Source organism: Chelonoidis abingdonii, chromosome 2, assembly GCF_003597395.2.
Source record: "Chelonoidis abingdonii isolate Lonesome George chromosome 2, CheloAbing_2.0, whole genome shotgun sequence".
Lineage (NCBI taxonomy): Eukaryota > Metazoa > Chordata > Testudines > Testudinidae > Chelonoidis > Chelonoidis abingdonii.
Window position 1 is genome coordinate 292,662,166 of NC_133770.1, and position 18,503 is coordinate 292,680,668.

At 42.2% G+C, this 18,503-nt stretch overlaps 1 protein-coding gene across 2 annotated transcripts in view; it reads right to left on the minus strand.

Moving 5' to 3' along the window:
• Positions 1–18,503, minus strand: part of TRAPPC9 (trafficking protein particle complex subunit 9) — a 908,789-nt gene that overhangs the window by 844,708 nt on the left and 45,578 nt on the right. For both annotated transcript variants that reach the window (XM_075063274.1, XM_075063275.1), the window contains exon 9: positions 12,439–12,582. In XM_075063274.1, the coding sequence (XP_074919375.1) occupies positions 12,439–12,582 (144 nt within the window). The remainder of the gene's footprint in view (positions 1–12,438; positions 12,583–18,503) is intronic.

The following is an 18,503-nucleotide window of genomic DNA, read 5'->3' on the forward strand; positions in this document are numbered from 1 at the left end:
TTAAACATTCCAGCAAACTACAGCCATGTAAATACAAAACAAAACATATAAAAGCCTATTGTTTTGCTACCTTTGTATTCACAAGTTTGAAACTGAAGATTCGAAGCTTGAAGATAGAAAGAAGCCTCCCATAGCCGAGAGACAAAAGACTCAGACCCCCAAAATTCCCTCCCTGACTTTGAAAAATCCGGTTTCCTGATTGGTCCTCTGGTCAGGTGTTTGGTTCTCTTTGTTAACCCTTTACAGGTGAAAGCAACATTAACCCTTAGCTATCTATTTATGACAGGCTTACATCGGCTTACCTCAATATCTTCTCTGTGCTGCATCAATGAGAGACGCTCTCCAGTCGTTATTGTTCTCAGGGAGCTGGAATACCAGAGCCAACCAGAGAGCACTCTGCTGTCGATTTAGCGGGTCTTCACTAGACCCGCTAAATCAAACAAACACTGACTGCATCAATTGCAGCAACATCGATCTCCCCAGTAGTGAAGACAAGTCCTTACTGCCAGGCCTCCTGCTGCCAGCAGTCCCAGCTACTTCTATCAAATCCCCTCTTCAGTTTCCTGCTGCCTCAGATTCTTCTCAGATAGGACTTATCTTGTAATAAGGACTAGCCTACCCTGAGGCTTACCAGCCCAAGGGTAAGTCACCCTTTACAGTACACCATTAAAATCTCAACATATGCCACTCCACAGTGATTGTGGCACCACTATCTCAGGTTATAATTACAGGGCATACATGCAGTAATTGCACCTAGAGGAGATAGATTCTGAGTCTGGAACTCACAGCGCAATGCGTGTCAGTCATTCCCAAAGTTATACAAGTTAAGGTATTAAGAAGATTAGAAAGTCATCTTAAAGTGCCATGTGGTGCAGCAAATTGTGATTTAAATCTCATTTTAAAAAATCATTGATTTAAATCAGACTTGTAAAACTAATTAAAATTTATTAGACTGCACATTTTCTAAAGTTGTAATGAACTAAATTATACTTTTTTTTAAGAAGGTAGCATTTGCAATGTAGCTCCAACAAATGTTAGAATCTGGACAGAATTTGCACTAAAGAAAAATTTAACATAATTACATACTTTTTACATGAGGTTTACACATAGGTAGCAGGAAGGGAAGTTATAATGGGAGAAAAAATAAGATTACAAGGCAACTGATTGTAACATCATGGCAAGTTCTGTTCTTACCACAGGTTACCATGGTAACATGTTTAAGTAAATGTTACTAAAATGTTTACAAGAATAAAGGAAACTAAGAACAACCTATGAATAGCAGAATACCCCAAAATTTATCGGCTGCAAAGTACAGATAAAGAAAAGAAGGCTGAAACCCTCATGCTATGAATAAGGTGTTAGTGTGGTCATAACAGGATAAAAAAGAAGACTTCCTGGCATGGATAGGGTAGGAAGACCCTTTTGGGAAGACCACAAGAGGAATCATCCCTTTATCAATGATCACCTGTTGATATATCCACCAGACTATATCATCTTTGCGTATGTGAGTAGGAATACAGTATGATCTATTAGGTTTTATATATTTGTTTGTGATTGTAACCTTAATCATCTGCTTAGTAAAACTTATGCTACAGGCAAGATTCGTTACTTGTGACTGTTTGTGGTTACTGTCCTTTGTGTGTTCCTACTCAAGTTTAGAAAATCACTAAAGCCTCTCAACTTTAGAAAATCACTAAGGGCAACTTCACCCTGTTGATCTTAAAACTGTAAAAAAAAAAAAAAAAAAAAAAAAAAAAAAAAAAAAAGGAGACTGACAGAACTATTAATTCAATTTCAATAAAGGCTACATCTGTAAAGCTTTCACATTAACAATAAATGTGCTTGCTTAGGAAAAGCTGGGTGGTACTGTATAACTGCACAATTATCCAGTTTACAGCCTCTGGAGAGAAATCATGGCAGGCTTGCCTATGCAGTGTGACTGTTGGGGTTCTCACAATGTAGGGAGGGAATCAGGCAGCCTAGAAAATCCCTGATCAGTAAAGAGAAGTGACGGCTGAGGAACAGAGTGAGTACCCTTTCTGGACCATGAAGCAAAGAAACAGGTGCAGTTGCCCTAAAGTGTAACAACTCATTGAGAATTTGAATTTTATTTATACTCTATAGGGAGTACCCTTTGCGCTCCCCCTTGTAAGTAATAGCTCACCCTTACCTCAATATGAAAAATTCCACTTACAATACACATTAGCTTTATGATTTGGATTGCTCTCTAACAAGCACTCTAACTTTTAAAATTTAAATATTAACTTAGATACAAATTGTAGATTTATCAATGTTAAAGAATAATTTGACATTTAAATTTTTCACAAAACTAATGCATATGTTCTCTGTTATAAAAGCAAACATGGCTTGTTCACTTTTCAAAAACCATGGTGCTGCTCTTTTAAAACAAGTTTTACCATATTTAATGTGCATATTAAATGACATTTTACCAAGTCCCTGAAGTTTTCATTCATAGTTTTTTTCCCAAAACACCATTAACACATTAGTTACTTGAACAACTTAGTTTAAAACACCATAAACCCAAGCATAGCACACTGGAGTATGCACTTAATCCTCATTCCCTAGTATTTTAGGTTTGAATTTCTACAGAGAAACCCAACTAGCTCATTTTTCCCCACAAATAAGCCCCTTCACTTTATGTCAGAGCCACTAAGTTATTTCTACTGTGCAGAATTACAATATTGTTGTATATGAATTTATTATGCAGCCCAGCCAATTCCAAATTATCTCTTAAAATAAATGTAACCAGGAAAAAAGTGTCTCTGCAACAAGACTGAAGCCCTGGAATCAAAAACATTAAGTAAATTAAAAACAATCCAAGATAGAGCAATTTAAAATATTTATTTGAAGGAGTAGGAAGAAATTCTCAATTACCCTGGCCATATTAGACCAAGATCCTGTATAAAAACCCTAAATATTTTACTACTAACGAAACAGTTCAAAGATTAGCCTGTTGCTTTTAAACATCCTTACATCTTATTAACCATGGAGCATTAAAGAACAGCTAGCAACTTTTTTTAAAGTGAAAATTAAAAAAAATTAATGCTACTTCTATACAGAACCATGTTTTTTTTCTTTCCCCATTCTTTATAACTAAGGAAACTGAAAGGATTAGTTTCCCTTCCCATCACTGCAGATTTGCTGCAGCTGGGGCCCCTCTTTTGAGAGTGGGGGTTTACACGGTCAATCCCAACACTTAGGCCAGGTCTACACGACGCACGAAAATCGATTTTAGATATGCAATTTCAGCTACAAGAATAGCGTAGCTGAAATCGATTATCTAAAATCGATCTACTCACCCGTCTTCACTGTGCGGGATCGATGTGCGCGGCTCGCCATGTTGGTTTTGGTGGAGTTCCGGAATCGATGTAAGCGCGCTCAGGGATCGATATATCGCGTCTAGATGAGACGCGATATATCGATCCTCGAGCAATCGATTGTAACACGCCGATATGGCGCGTCTTATAGACGTGGCCTTAATGAATATCAAGGTTGGCCATACCATGACTCTTCTTTCTCCAGCCTGTGGGGAACAAACGGGTGTTTTCAAGGTATCAAGTGCCAGGTAATTTTATCCTCAAAATTATTAAAAACCTATAATATAGGAAAACAAAATTTATAGGTCAAATCTTTAGTCTGCCCAAGCAAATCTAGGGAAGTGATACTATTTTAAGTCACATTAGGTTCTTACCATGCCTAACGAGACACCATGATGAAAAACAAACACGATTCACACAACTATGCATATTTATTACTGAAGGAAGAAACAAGATCAAGTCTACTCTACAAAATCTCAACCTAACTCACTCAGCATACAGCCACTTCAGTTATTAAAATCGCTTGTGTGCGCGCATGCACTTGTTTCCTTGTGTCAGCAGTGCGCATCCTCATCAAAAGTGTTTGTATACATAGAATATTAGGATTGAAAGGGACCTCAGGAGGTCATCTAGTCCAACCCCCTGCTCAAACCAGGACCAATCCCCAAGTAAATCATCCCAGCCAAGGCTTTGGCAAGCCTGACCTTAAAAACTTCTAAGGATGGAGATTCCACCACCTCCCTAGGAAACCCATTCCAGTGCTTCACCACCCCCCTAGTGAAAAAGTTGTTCCTAATATCCAACCTAAACCTCCACCACTGCAACTTGAGACCATTACTCCTTGTTCTGTCACTGTTGCAGTGTCAACATGGAGCAGTGTGGGACAGATACTGAAGGCCAGTACCAGTCAACATGAGCAATGCAATGTCTACATTGACATTGCGTTCACCTAATTTTATCAGTTGTGACTCTACAACATTGGGGAGGTGGTTTTTCTGCATAGAGAGGCACTTATGTCAGGGAGCCAAATTTAAGGGAAGTGTCCACAGCTAGACTGACATAAGCTGTCTTGTGTCAACCTCACCATGTAGCGTAGACCAGGCCTAAGTAAGGCATGTGACACCATTCTTGTGGTACCCAGAACCGAGGGTCACTATGTTACATGGTCACTTCCACAGGCAAGACACTCCCTTTTGTTGGCAGCTGGGTGTTAGCTCCCTACCACCACCAGACTGTCATCCATTCAAACATGCTCCTCCAGTCTATGCCAGCCCTGTCTTTGTCTTGCAGTTTAAGAAGAGGTGCACCCCAGTCCCAGATTCCTCTTTCATGGTTCTCCTGTGATGTTCACACTGGCTCTTCACAGAAATCCCAGATCCTCTGCTTCCAAAGGAGCAGTGTACTCCAGTTTACCACTTTTATCTTCTATCACTGGTCCTGTATAATGCACAGCACTTAAATAAACTTTAAATAAGAAAAAGACTAGGAGATTCCAATAGAAATAAGAGTGACAGAAACAAATAGTTACAACACAAAACAATTCCACATAAACTAGGCCCTACATCAGGAATGGGCAAACTTTTTGGCCTGAGGCCCACATTAGGGTATAGAAATTGTATGGTGGGCCATGAATGCTCATGAAATTGGGGTTGGGATATGGCTGGGGGCTTCGGGCTGTGGCAGGGGGTGTGGGGTGGAGCTGAGGATGAGGGCTCCAGATGGGGGTGCAGGCTCTGGGCTGGGGCTGAGGATTAGAGTTTTGGAGTGCAGTAGGGCGCTCCATGCTGGGACCAAAGGGTTCTGAAGGTGGGAGGGGGATCAGGGCTGGGGAAGGGGGTAGAGATTGGGACAGTGGCTCAGGGGTACAGGCTCTGGGCGACACTTGCCTTAAGCAGCTCCCAGAAGCAGCAGCATGTCCCCCCTCCGGATCCTATGCAGGAGGCACAGCAGGGCAAGTTCTGTTGTGTGCTGCCCTGTCACAGGCGCCGCCTCTGCAGCACTCACTGGCTGCAGTTCCTAGCCAATGGGAGCTGCGGGGGCAGCATGCAGATTGGAGCCCCCTGCTGCCTCTGTGCATAGGAGCTGGAGGGAGGACAGGCCGCTGATTCCGGCAGCCCCAAGGAGCAACCCCAAACCCTGCTCCCCGACTGGAGCATCAGAGCAGGGCAAGCCCCAGAACCCACTCCCCAGCGGGAGCTCAAGGGCCAGTTTAAAACAGCTGGTGGGCCGGATGTGGCCCACAGGCTATATAGTTTTCCCACCCCTGCCCTACACTAATAGTTACTTTTTCTGTCTAATAAAGTAGGTTTCCCCTCAAACTCTAGTCTGTTGTAGAACTGTATGGCTTGACAGGAACCAAGATCCAATCTTCCATGAAACACCCCAACAAGATGTCTCCTCAGTGAATGGATGCAGAGTGTCTTTCTCCACTCTGTAATATACTGAATCAATCTTTTGTCTTTATTTGCAGACAAGGTGACCCCATGTGTATCACAATCTTCCTTTTTACCTCAAAGTGATTTCAATTTTTTGAAGTTATCTTTGACAGTTTTCCATGGACTTTTCTAAGGTGGGGCTAAGATAGACAGACAATTTCATTACATCACTCCCACTTGAATAGGCCATCACCAAGGAATATGATTCCTTGGTGACAAACTTAATCCAAGACCATAAGGCATATTTTTCTATATAGTTAGATTATTCCATAAATATTACCCATATACACATCTGACAATTATTATGAGCAGCAAGATGTTACAAGTTTTCAGTAGAGCCCTCACATGCTACTGTTCCTGGATAAACACCATGAAAGTGGTGTATTAGGTGTAGTGAGTTTATCAGATCTAAGACAGGAGCTGCTTCTAGAGGCTTGCTTTCTGTTTTTAAAACAGAGATGCTGTAAGGATGAATTAATTAATGTCTAAGACACATTAGGAGCCAAATTTTAAAGGTATTTAGCCACTTAATTCCCACTGAAAATCAACAAAAGTTACATGCCTACGTTCTATTAAAAATCTGGGACTAAAATACTCTTATGAAGCAATAAATAGATGAGACAATTCCTTTTGTTTAAAAATTAAAATATTCCCCAAAATATTTTTATTATGAACTTTTCTGGGTTTTGTGCTTTGGAACTCCCCTTATGTTCATTTTTTTCCCCTCTGTGTTTGGTGCTTCAGATATAAAGTAATTTGCTATAAAGACAAAATGAACCCAAGAGAAATCACTGTTGCAAGACATGCTGCGAGTTAACTGCTCTATTCAGTCCATGTACAATTACTTGTCAAAGAATGAACAGTGACATGAAAAAAAAAAAGATTTACAGATGTTATTTGTTTTTTTAATTGCATATATAAGTGAACTAGCCTATATTTCTTTACTCTGTTTAAATAAATTTATCATTAAAACAGCATATCAAGATTTACGTAAGAGTTCAAGAGAAAATTTGTCTGTTGGGCATATAAATTAGTGTCTTTGTTTGCTATCCTTTCTATATGACTTTTTCAAAACACTAAACAGAGTGACTCCATTTGGAGCGAAGGAGCTGCTCTCTTTGCTGGAGAGCTGCCAAAGAAAGTCATTCTTAAAACAATTCTTGATGTGTAATTATTTCGTTCAGTTCCCTTAGTTCTCCTACATCTCCAACACAGAAGCAACAATGTCAAAAAAGAAAAAAAAAAATTTAATTTATGGGGAGCAAAGAACTTGCCTTTGAAAATAGGTGTGTTATTTAAATAAAAAAAACTTTCATCATGGGGTCCTGTGTTACTTAAGGTAATAAATAAATTTATATCAAAGATTTTTTCATCAAAAAACCAAATACCTGGCAAGAGGAGAGTAACAGTAGTTGTCACCTTTTGTTTTCCTCTTGGGCCTTGTTTATATTTTCCCGTCCAAAAAATCCTACCGATGTTAAATCCGATTAATTCTACAACTGACAAACGTGCTGACAACACTGGCAATCACTGATGTTCTAACTACTCTTTAATGACAAATGTACTGACAACTCCATCAGAGACAAGGTGAGTGAGATCAACCTTTTACTGGACCAACTTTTGTTGATGAAAGAGACAAGCCTAAAAAGAGCAGCTCTGGGTAGCTTGAAAGTTTCTCTTTCATCAACAAAAATCTATCCAATAAAAGATACTTCCTCACCCATCCTGCGTCTCTAATATCCTGGGACCAACCCAGCAAACAAACTCCACTGAAATGTAATTTGAAATACAGACAGAAAAAGGGAGGAAATTCAGATAAGTGCATCCAACCTCCAGTACTTCCAGCAAGTATAAGTAGTTCTTAGTTAAACCTTGTTGCGTTGTGATTCTATTATGTGCAGCTGCTTAAGGATTGATATGTCAAACTTAATGATGGCATCACAGCCTCATCGCCTTAGAAGGCTATTCAAACTATTAGATTGAATATATTGGGAACACCTGTTGACAAGCACAGTCTAGGAGTATGTGTTTTCTTAACTGCATCTATTACTCAGTTTCAGTCATGTCATCTCAGATACCATCTCCCACTATTAAGACTTGCATACAGCTAAAAACATCCTTAGTAATGGTTTGAGCAACACAAATAATTACTTTTTAATCCTCCCTCATAAATCAATCCCTTTATGTTTGTGTCTATGCATAATTTGTACAAAGAAAACACTGTAGCATAAGGCAGTCAATCCTATTTGCATATGGAAAACGTTTTAAGATATTTCATTGTAATGTTACACATGAAGTGTAGATACAAAACAGAAGCTAAGAAACAGTACAACAGCTTGTTTATTATGCTAATTTCAGTTATCTTTTGCTTGTGCAATTTTATCCTTCTAATATGTTAAGAGTTCATCTGAGAGTTTGCAATCGACTATTGTTCTTCACCTGTATTCCTTAATCTCTATTAAAAAAATATTTTAGAAGAAAACAAAATTACTGTTCTTGTTTTTCCCCCTCACATGTGCTCACCATAACTGAATATGGTGGGTCTTTGCCTAGCTGTCCCAAAATAAAGGGAATGGGGCTCCTTTAAGGTGCCCTACTGCACTTGGGATATGAGAGAGAAAAGAGAGGGAGGACAGACCAAGTGGGTGCACTGAGCCACCACGAACACTGGTGAGTGGGGGAGAATTATATTTACACACCAGGCAACCAAAAGGAAGTATCTCATCAATCACTAATCAGCAGAGTGATTCCTGTAGGGGCAGGGTGGCTGGCTAGGCTGTCTTCCTACAGCAGAGAGAGAAAGAGAGAGAGAATGTGCGATTGTGGGGCAATCCAGGGTGGCAGCTAGTATGAGTGCTTCCAACAAGAGAGCAGGGCCGGGAGGCTACCTACAGTTTCTCCACTAGAGAGCTGTGAGTGTAGCCCTTAGTTAGATACAGGCAGGTATCTCTATTCACTGTTAATAAACTGGTAGAATTGCATATATTTGCTAGGAGGACCAGGGCATCCAGGAAGATTACTTTTCATGAACTACAAAGCGTGGACACCTTCAATTTCATAACCCAGGCAGTGGCCTTGGAAGGGGTATTTTACATTTGACAGTCAGCTGCCTACCTAATCAAAACCAGACAATATATACTGATGGAAAATTAAGAGATGGAGGTTTTTCATTGGCTTGGGCAATTCCTTAGTCAGTGCAACAGTATTTTCTTGAAGGGAAGCATGAGATACCAGAGTCCAGCTGAACATTGTCAAGGGATGCTTACTGGATCAGGAAAGGGATGGGAACATAAACCCTACAAGAGATTTTTCCCATCCCAGTGGCAGTGACTACTTGCAAGAATTAAGTTAGGCATGAGAGTGGCAATTCAAGCAGTGGTCCATGTTGATAACAGCCACTTCTTCAAGTCACTCAGAATATGGGATCAGCAGAATTTGAGAGTTAGTGCCAGTGCGGAGGTCATTCTAGTGCTTCTAGATCTCTGGAAGGTTGGTTTTTAATTGACAATTTTGTCTTAATGCAAAGCAACTAGCACTGTGAACATTCTATATATGGGGGATGTGGAATAATTTAGTTCTCTAGCAAGGAAAGGATTTAGATGCGGCTTTGGAATTAAGGGATCTGCAAGAGAGAGCTAACATATCTGACACCCTGACTCTCAAAAAAATCACATAAGGGACATTCAGGTGAGTCATAATACTACAAAAGCATGGGGGAGGCTAGGATTTGCCCAGTCAAAGTAGTACAGACTTGCTTAGTGTAGGTGCCACTTTCTTCACAGGGGAGGGAGTTACCTCATGAAAGGAAACTTCAGTTCATGGCAATGTCAAAGAGCATGTATTGTTTGGATTCCCCTGGTGAAATGGCATCCCATTAATTCACGACTGCATTTGTTACATCCACAGAACAGCTTAGAATAGAAACCCAACAGTTATTCTTATCAGTGGTGGCATCCAAATACATACAAGGAAGCTCTTGTTGGGGAGGATAATTCAGAGGTATGTGCTAAACTCTTCATGTTTATCCCTTCCTTCAGGATCACGTGAATCAGGAGTTGGTGACTGACCATATGTCATAAACAGATAGCTAAGGGTTAATGTTTCTTTTACCTGTAAAGGGTTAACAAAGGGAACCAAACACCTGACCAGAGGACCAATCAGGAAACCGGATTTTTCAAAGCTCAGGGAGGGAATTTTTGGGTGTGTGTCCTTTGTCTGTGTCTCTGTTGCTCTCTCAGCTCTGAGAGTGATCTCTCTATCTCCAGGCTTTCTAATCTTCTGTTTCCCAGTTGTAAGTACAGGTATAAGACAATATAGGTTTTTATATTGTTTTTGTATTTACATGTGTGTAGTTTGCTGGAATGTTTTAAATTGTATTTCTTTTTGAATAAGGCTGTTTATTCATGTTTTCTTTTAAGCAATTGACCCTGTTTATTGTCACCTTGATACAGAGACCATTTTTATGTCTTTTTCTTTCTTTTTTTATAAAGCTTTCTTTTTAAGACCTGTTTGAGTTTTTCTCTGGTTAAGGCTAAGGAACGAAGGGAGGGGGAAATCCCTTTGTGTTAGATTGACTAAGCTTGAATTTGCATAGCCTCTGGGTGAGGGGGAGAGACACTTAATCTCTCTGGGTTTGTGTTTCAAGGAATGGAAGCAGGGAAATCTCCTAGTGTACCCAGGGCGGGAAAATCTGGGGGGAGGTAAAGAGGGAGAAGGGAAGTGGGTTATTTCCCTTTGTTGTGAGACTCAGGGCATCTGAGTCTTGGGGTCCCCCAGGGAAGGTTTGGGGAGACCAGAGTGAGGCAGGCACTGATTCCTGTCTGGTGGCAGCGCTATCAGATCCAAGCTGGTAATTAAGCTTGGAGGGTTCATGCAGGTACCCACATTTTGGATGCTAAGGTTCAGAATTGGGACTTATGCTTATGACACCATACAAGCAAAATATTGTGCATCTGGCCAACAGGTAGAGTGGCCAATTCCCCTTGGAATCTCACTGCTGGATCTCAGTAGTGAGGCAGCCCTGAGTCACCTTGAACAGAGGGGTGGCTCTACAGAGAGCAAAATACCAGTCACAGTTAAGGCTAAGATTTTGTCATGGGTATTTTTAGTAAAAGTCATTGACACATCACAGGTAATAAACAAAAATTCACGGAAGCAGTGACTTGTCTGTGACACTTGCTGCTGCAGCTTCATAGTTTCCCCCACCAGCGTGGTAGCTGGGAGTTCCCCCTCTGCCTGCCACAGTTGGAAGCTGCAGGGGACCCCCACCTCCACTCACAGCAGCTGGGAACTGCAGGGTGACCATGTATTTCTTAAAGAGAAAACAGGACACCCTGAGCCACTTGCCCTAGACAGCCCCCTTCCCACCCTCTCACAAGGCTGTCGCCTGTCACTGAAACCCTAAGGAGGGCCCCCTTAGGAGACTGTCACTCGTAGCTGGGACCCTGCCAGGGCTCCAGTGGCTGCTTGCTCCAGAGTCCAGAAGTTCCTGGGGCTGAAGCAAAGAATGTCACAGATTCCATGCTTCCATGACCTCCATGATATAAACGTAGCCTTAGTCATAGTCAATGTTTGAACCTGCCGGCATCGAGCCAAAACATCCAAGTAGCCAGTTTCCCAGAGATTCACAGCTGGCTCTTAGTGACTAGGTGAATTTGAGTTGGCGTGGCAAAAGGTGCATGTTCTGGGACCAGCTGATGCCCTTTTTATACTCTGGCAGTCAGAAAGAAGCCACTAGAAATTATTATAGTATACCTGGAGTAAAAACTATTTAAATTTTGTTATTGGGTGTATTTAATCATAAGGGCACAGAGATTTAAATCAGATCTAGGAGGACCTTTTCCTGGGAGCAACTGTGAAATGCTGTAGTAGAGGGAATGCTGGGTTGCTCCCAGGCCTCCATGGGTTGACAAGGCCAGATGATGTGTGAAACATCTGAAATTCAGAGGATTGGTGGATTGCACGCAAAATAAAATAAAATAAAATAAAACCTGGTACCAGAGTTATCCAGGGACAATGGGATACACCTCCTCAACCAGAGAGTAGATAAAGTTTTAGCTGACATTAGGAAAGGAACTATTAACTATCCAGGAACTCAAATTGGGGTTGAGGGAATGAAGCAAAACTAATTCCTATCTCTCCCTGTGTCCAGTACAGGTAATTGATAAAAAAGGGACACAATTTCCTGATTAACAGGAGTTGGAAATGGATTTAGTCGAAGGTAGCCCATAAGGAAGCTAGGAAAAGAGGATTGAATCTCCTATCACCTGGTGCAGTGGGATGATCACATCCCTTTTTTGGCCCACCCTGAACCCTAATATAAGGAAAGAGGAGCAAGGTCTCAATTATGGACTGGGACCAGGATAGGACAGGCTCACAGCAGCCCTCCCAAGTAGGTGAAAACAATTAAGGAAGAAATGATGACCTGTACAGCATAATTTATTGCTGAGTATTCCCAGATATGTTAAGCGTATAAAGTTACGGCCTAACTAACAACACATTCACTGCACCTTGTCTTTCTTCTGTGCACCTGGGACAAAGTTTTCACTCAATCCCCTTTAAGATGACATCTCTAGAACATATTAATTTAAGTACATTTCAAAGCATATCACATCACATCTTCACTATCATACAGAAAAAAGTAATTTACCTATAAAAAATCCTACCTTGATCAGAGAGAAAATCCAACATGGTTTGGAGAAGGAAGGACAAGTGTCGGACAGAGAGAGCAGGGTTTCCCATTCTTCTTGAAGCATACACTAACTCATGAAGCAAACGCATTTGCACTGCAGCCCATCCTTTATGAGTTCCTATAAAACAAACAGGAAATCACTTGTTACATTTTTAATAAAACCTAAAGTAGCTTAAAAATATAATTGCATTTGGTTCTTCTACAGATCCGAAATAAGCAACATATTGGTGTTTATATAAAAGCTGAATATCTTAACTTGGAAAAAGCACTAGAGATAATGGTGGGGTGTGGTTTTGTTTCTCTTTTTGTACTAGAGTGAACCTACATATAAAACATTTAAAAAATTAAAATTTCATTTTATATCCTCTTCCAAATTGCAAAGATAAATTTAGTGTGTAGTGGAAGAGGAAGTTACCTATCTTGTAAGAACTGGAGGTTCTTCAAGATGTGTAGTTCCTATCTGTATTCCACTGTGAGTGTGCACGTCCGCTCATGTGACTAGAGTTGGAGAATTCTTGCAAGTAGTATTGTTGGTCTGTGCACGCGCCTTTGCCCTCCCTTCTTTTTCCAACTGAGGACATAAAGGGCAGAGCAAACGAACGGCCTCTCCAGTTCCTTCTCTACCACAAATCTAATAAAGATTCAAAGCAGAGGGGAAGGAGGATGGATAGTGGAATACACATACCTCAAAGACTCTCCAGTTACCAAAAGGTAAGTAACTTCCTCTTCTTCTACAAGTGCTGGTCCCTATATGTATTCCACTATGGGTGAATGATGAGCAGTACTCAAGTAGAAGGAAGGTGCAAGGATGCAGACAGCAGAGTCATTTGGAGGATCACAGTACCAAAAGTTGTCAGCAGAGGAATTCTGTACTAGAGGATACCATCTCACAAATAAGTGGATGGAACTTCATGTACTTGCCCGGCAAATGTCAAGTAAAAGTACTTCCACTGAAGTTGCTTGTGCTCTTGTAAAATGAGCCCTCACCCAGTGAAGGAAAGAAAGATGCAACAACTGGTAACGGAGCAGGATACAATCTGAGGTCCATTTAGAGATCCCCTCAGAGGACACAGCTTGACCTCACACTCATTCTGCTATAGCAAAAAAATCTGCTAGTTTTCTGGTTGGTTGTGTCCTTTGCAGGTTGAAGGCAGGAATGTAGTCTCCCCTCCTCCTAGAGGAATGAAGTTTTGAGGGGAAAAAAACACAAGTGAATTAGCTAGTTTAATGAAATTCCAAAACTACTTTTGGGGTAAAGTTCACATGTAGTCAGAAAGAGATGTTGTCCTTATGGAATATGGAGTATTCCGGATCTGTCATTGGGGTACCAGGTCAGCTACCCTCCTGGCTGAGGTGATGGCCCACAAGAAATGCAACTTTAAGTGAAAAATGAGACATGGAACATATAGCAATAGTTCAAAGGGAGGCTTAATGAGTGATGAAAGTACAAGTTTTAAGTGCCAGTGAGGAGTAGGTTTCCTTACTAGTGGGAAGGTTCTGATGTGGCCCTTCAAATATCTGTCAATACAGAAGTGAAAATTGAATAACCATCTGATGGTGGACAGCACGTGATTGGTGCCAGGTGGACTTATGTAGAACTGAGAAAAAAAGCCCAAACATTGAGAGAAAAGACAGTCCAAAATAAAGGGAAAATCTGCTGACTCAGAAGATGTGTTTCTGCTGTGCACAAATGGAAAAATGCTTCCACTTGGCTAAATAGCATTATTTTTCTGCTATTAAAAGATGGTTTGTACAGCTTCAGAGCAGGAAAGTTCCAGTGTTGATGCCCATCCAAAAACCAAAACATGAGATGAAGCACTTTGGGGTTTGGATGGTTGATCCTGCCCTTCTCAAGAAATCAGGAAAGGACTGGATGCTTCTTGGAGAATAAGTTGATATTTGTAGGAGATTCAGGAACCAAAACTGTTTGGGCCAACTGAGGGCAGTAAGAATGACATGCCTTGTCCTGACAAATTTTCCAAAAGACCTGAAATAGGCGCAGTAAGGAAGGAAAGGCACCGCTCAGCTGCTCTCTCCAGGGGAGAACACCACCACCACCCTGGAGGTATGTCTACACTATGGGATTATTCTGATTTTACAGAAACTGGTTTTGTAAAACAGATTGTATAAAGTCGAGTGCACGCGGCCACACTAAGCACATTAATTCGGTGGCGTGCGTCCACGTACCAAGGCTAGCGATTTCAGGAGCATTGCACTGTGGGTAGCTATCCCATAGTTCCCGCAGTCTCCCCCGCCCATTGGAATTCTGGGTTGAGATCACAATGCATGATGGAGCAAAAACAGTGTCACGGGTGATTCTGGGTAAACGTCGTCACTCAATCCTTCCTCCGTGAAAACAACGGCAGACAATCATTTCACATCCTTTTTTCTCTGAACTGCCCTGGAGATCCCACAGATGGTAACCATGGGCCCGTTCAGCCTTTTGTCACTGTCACCGCTATGTGTACTGGATGCTGCCTGACAGACACGGTACTGCAGTGCTACACAGCAGCTTTCATTTGCTCTTGCAAGGTAGCAGAGACTGTACCAGCCCCATTGCGCGTCTGCTGCTTGGAAATTCGATGAGAGTTACCAGTCATATGTATCTCTGCTGCTGTCATGGGCTCCTGCTGGCCTATTGAGTCGTCCCGTGGCGCATGGACAAAAATGGGAATGACTCCCGGGTCATTCCTTCTTTATGTTTGCTAAAATAGAGTCAGTCCTGCCTAGAATATGGGCAAGTCTACTAGAGAACAGAAGCACAGCCGCTCCAGGTCAGACCCCAGATATCAGCAGAAATGATGAGCTGCATGTCATTCTAGGGGTGCCCCTGCACAACCCACCCATTGCTTTCTCCTCCCACACACCCCTGGCAACCTAGGCATTATCCCCATTTGTGTGAATGAAGTAATAAGATGCAAGGAATATAGAAACACTGACCTTTTAGTGAGATAAAATGCTCCTCCAGCTGCTATGTATTCCAGGCAGGACATCTCCGTTACTCATTAAAGGTGTGGGGAGAGGAGAACAGCTCCTGCTGCTGTGATAGTCCAGAACCTCCCATTAGACATGAAACAAGGGGCAGGGAGGGAGAAGAGGAGCTCAGCTCCAGCTGCTATGATGAAGACGGTTACAGCCCTATTGCACCATCTGCCAGGACTGAATCTCCAGACACAAAGCTTAAAGGGAAGATCCGGACTCATTCCCATTTTTGCCCAGGCACCCCCGGACAACCTCACCGAGGCCAGCCAGAGCACTCACAGGATGACGACAAGGACCGCTATAGTCATATTGTACTGTAACCGTGCCACCGGGAGGGAGGAATGCTTGCTGTTTAGCGCTCTGCAGACCTCGTCTCCAGCAGCATCAGTAGACATACGGTGAATCGGAAAACGAGGCGGAAAGATTTTCCCTTTTCTTTGGAGGGGATGTAAATTGACGGACAGTTCCTGAACCACTCGGCGACAATGCTTTTGCACCCTTCAGCACTGGGAGCCTCAGCAAGATGGCCACTGCTTTTTGGAACTGCAGAATACTGTGCAATAGCTCGGTCCTCATACCCCCCTCCTCCCTCCCTCCATGAGCACACTTTGATTCTTTGGCTTCTATTATGCTTGTCACAAGCACTGTGTTGGCCCTGCTGTGCCCTCTAATCTATCATGAGCCTGGAATTTTTTCAAATGCTTGGCATTTCGTTTCTGGAATGAGCTCTGATAGAACAGAGTTGTCTCCCATACAAGCGATCAGATCCAGTATCTCCCGTACGGTCCATGCTGGAGCTCTCTTTGGATTTGGGACTGCATCGCCACCCATGTTGATCAGAGCTCCACGCTGGGCAAACAGGAAACAAATTCAAAAGTTTACAGGGCTTTTCCTGTCTACCTGGCCACTGCATCCGAGTTCAGATCACTTTCCAGAGTGGTCACAATGGTGCACTGTGGGATACCGCCTGGAGGCCAATACCATCAAATTGCAGCCACACTAACCCTAACCCAACATGGCAATACCAATTTGAGCGCTACTCCCCTCGTCGTGTAGGAGGACAGAAATCGGTTTTAAGAGCCCTTTATATCGATATAAAGGGCTTCGTTGTGTGGACGGGTGCAGGGTTAAATCAGTTTAACACCGCTAAATTCGGTATAAACGCATAGCGTAGAGCAGGCCTGAGTATAGTCTAGAGCTCTTGAGGAACAGTGTACATAGCATTTCTTATTCATCTGAGAGGTGAACAGATTCCACATTGGGAGTCCCCCACTGACCAAAGATGTTGTTCACTACTGAACGGTGCAATTTCCACTCATGATCAATGGTGAAATGCCTGCTGAGGATGCCCACCAACACTATCTGAAAGTGACCTGCTTCCCAGGTGATTTGATTCCTGATGCACAAATTCCTTATGGCAATCGCTTCTACACAGAAGATGGATCTTGCCCCTCACTGTTTGTTAATGTAGAAGAAGGCTGTCATATTGTTTGACATTACAAGGACATGGCTGGATCAAATAAATTGCAGAACAAGCTAGGAAGCTTCTGCCTGAAGTTTAAAAAAGTTTATGTGAAACCTGGTCTCTCAGGGAGTCCAAGTGCCCTGGTCCATATGGCTGTCCATGTGGGTTCCACAGTATAAAAGAGGAATCAATAATAATCACCTTGTCTGGCAAGGAGGGTGGGAAGGGGATGACCACACATATACCTGATGGGGATCTTTCCACCACGTTAGAGAAGACATTACTCTGGAAGGTATTCATGGTGTGTTTGGTTGGTGAATACACTGAACCTTGCCTACAGGCAACTTAGGAGGGAAAAAGACAAGTTCTGACTGGAGTTCGGGAGTTGTGCATAACTTGACCTGCCAGGTAGCTCACTATCAGAAGCCTGTTCCTTGGTAGATAAGCTCTCTCTGTGACTGAATCTAGGGTGGTCCCTAGGAAGTCTACAGTTTGCATCAGGGTGAGGATAGACTTTCCCAACTACATTCTTCCCTATTGACTTCTAGGGAATGTAGCATTATTCAGGTCAATTCACAGGCTCCTTGACATATCCTGGCAATGAGAAGCCAATAACTGAGATGAGGAAGATTGAGATGCAACAGTTTCACCATGAGCTGTTATTACCAAAAAGACCCTGATAAAGACCCTGGGGGCAGTGACAAAGCTGAATGGGAGCACCCTGTATTGGAAATGGTCAGGATCCACTATGAATCTGAGAAAAAATGTCTGTGGGACCAATGAATATCCAAGTGAAAGCAAGTGTCTTTCATATCAACAGCTGTAAACCAAATGTATTTTTCCAGGGATGGGATTATTGATGCCAGAATGACCATGCAAAATTTTAGCTTCCAAATAAAGTGGTAGAGATTGCACAGATGAAGGACAGGTCTCCACCCTTCCTTCTTTTCGGGGACTAAGAAGCACAGAGTAACAAGCTTTTCTTTTGCTGGAGGAGGGATTCCACTTCCTACCTGAGAATCCCCTTGAGAGAATGACCCCTGAAGAGGGACAGGAATGAGGGTTTTTGTAGGAAGGAAGGAGGGAAACTCAACTACTTAGCCAGATTGAATAATACCCACTTGTCCATTATGTCAGCACTCCTGTTGTGGGAACAGTGTACTAAATGACCCCCAAAAGGATACACTCAGATCAGATAGTTGTGGTATCATTAAATTTTTGTAGCTCTCAAAGTCCTGTAAAAAATATCTTCTTGCTGTAGATGTGGGAGGTGCAGGGAAACGAGACTTCTGTACTCTTCTTACGAAGGTCATCTGCAGACCACTTGTGATAAACTGTTGAATTGCCAGCCTGTATTTGGAAGGCTGGCTGCAGTACTTCATTTTGGGGGCAGACGTATATATTCCCAGGGAGCCAAATAAGTACTTTACAAATTAGTAAAGATTCATCCGTCTTTTTACAGATGCAGTGGGCTACATCAAAGGTCAAGCCGTCCATGGTGTTTTGGACTTTCCTGGGCAATCACAAAGAATGTGCTGAGAGACATGGCTACATCACAATGGGCACTGACATCCAGTTAGATGTGTCTATTG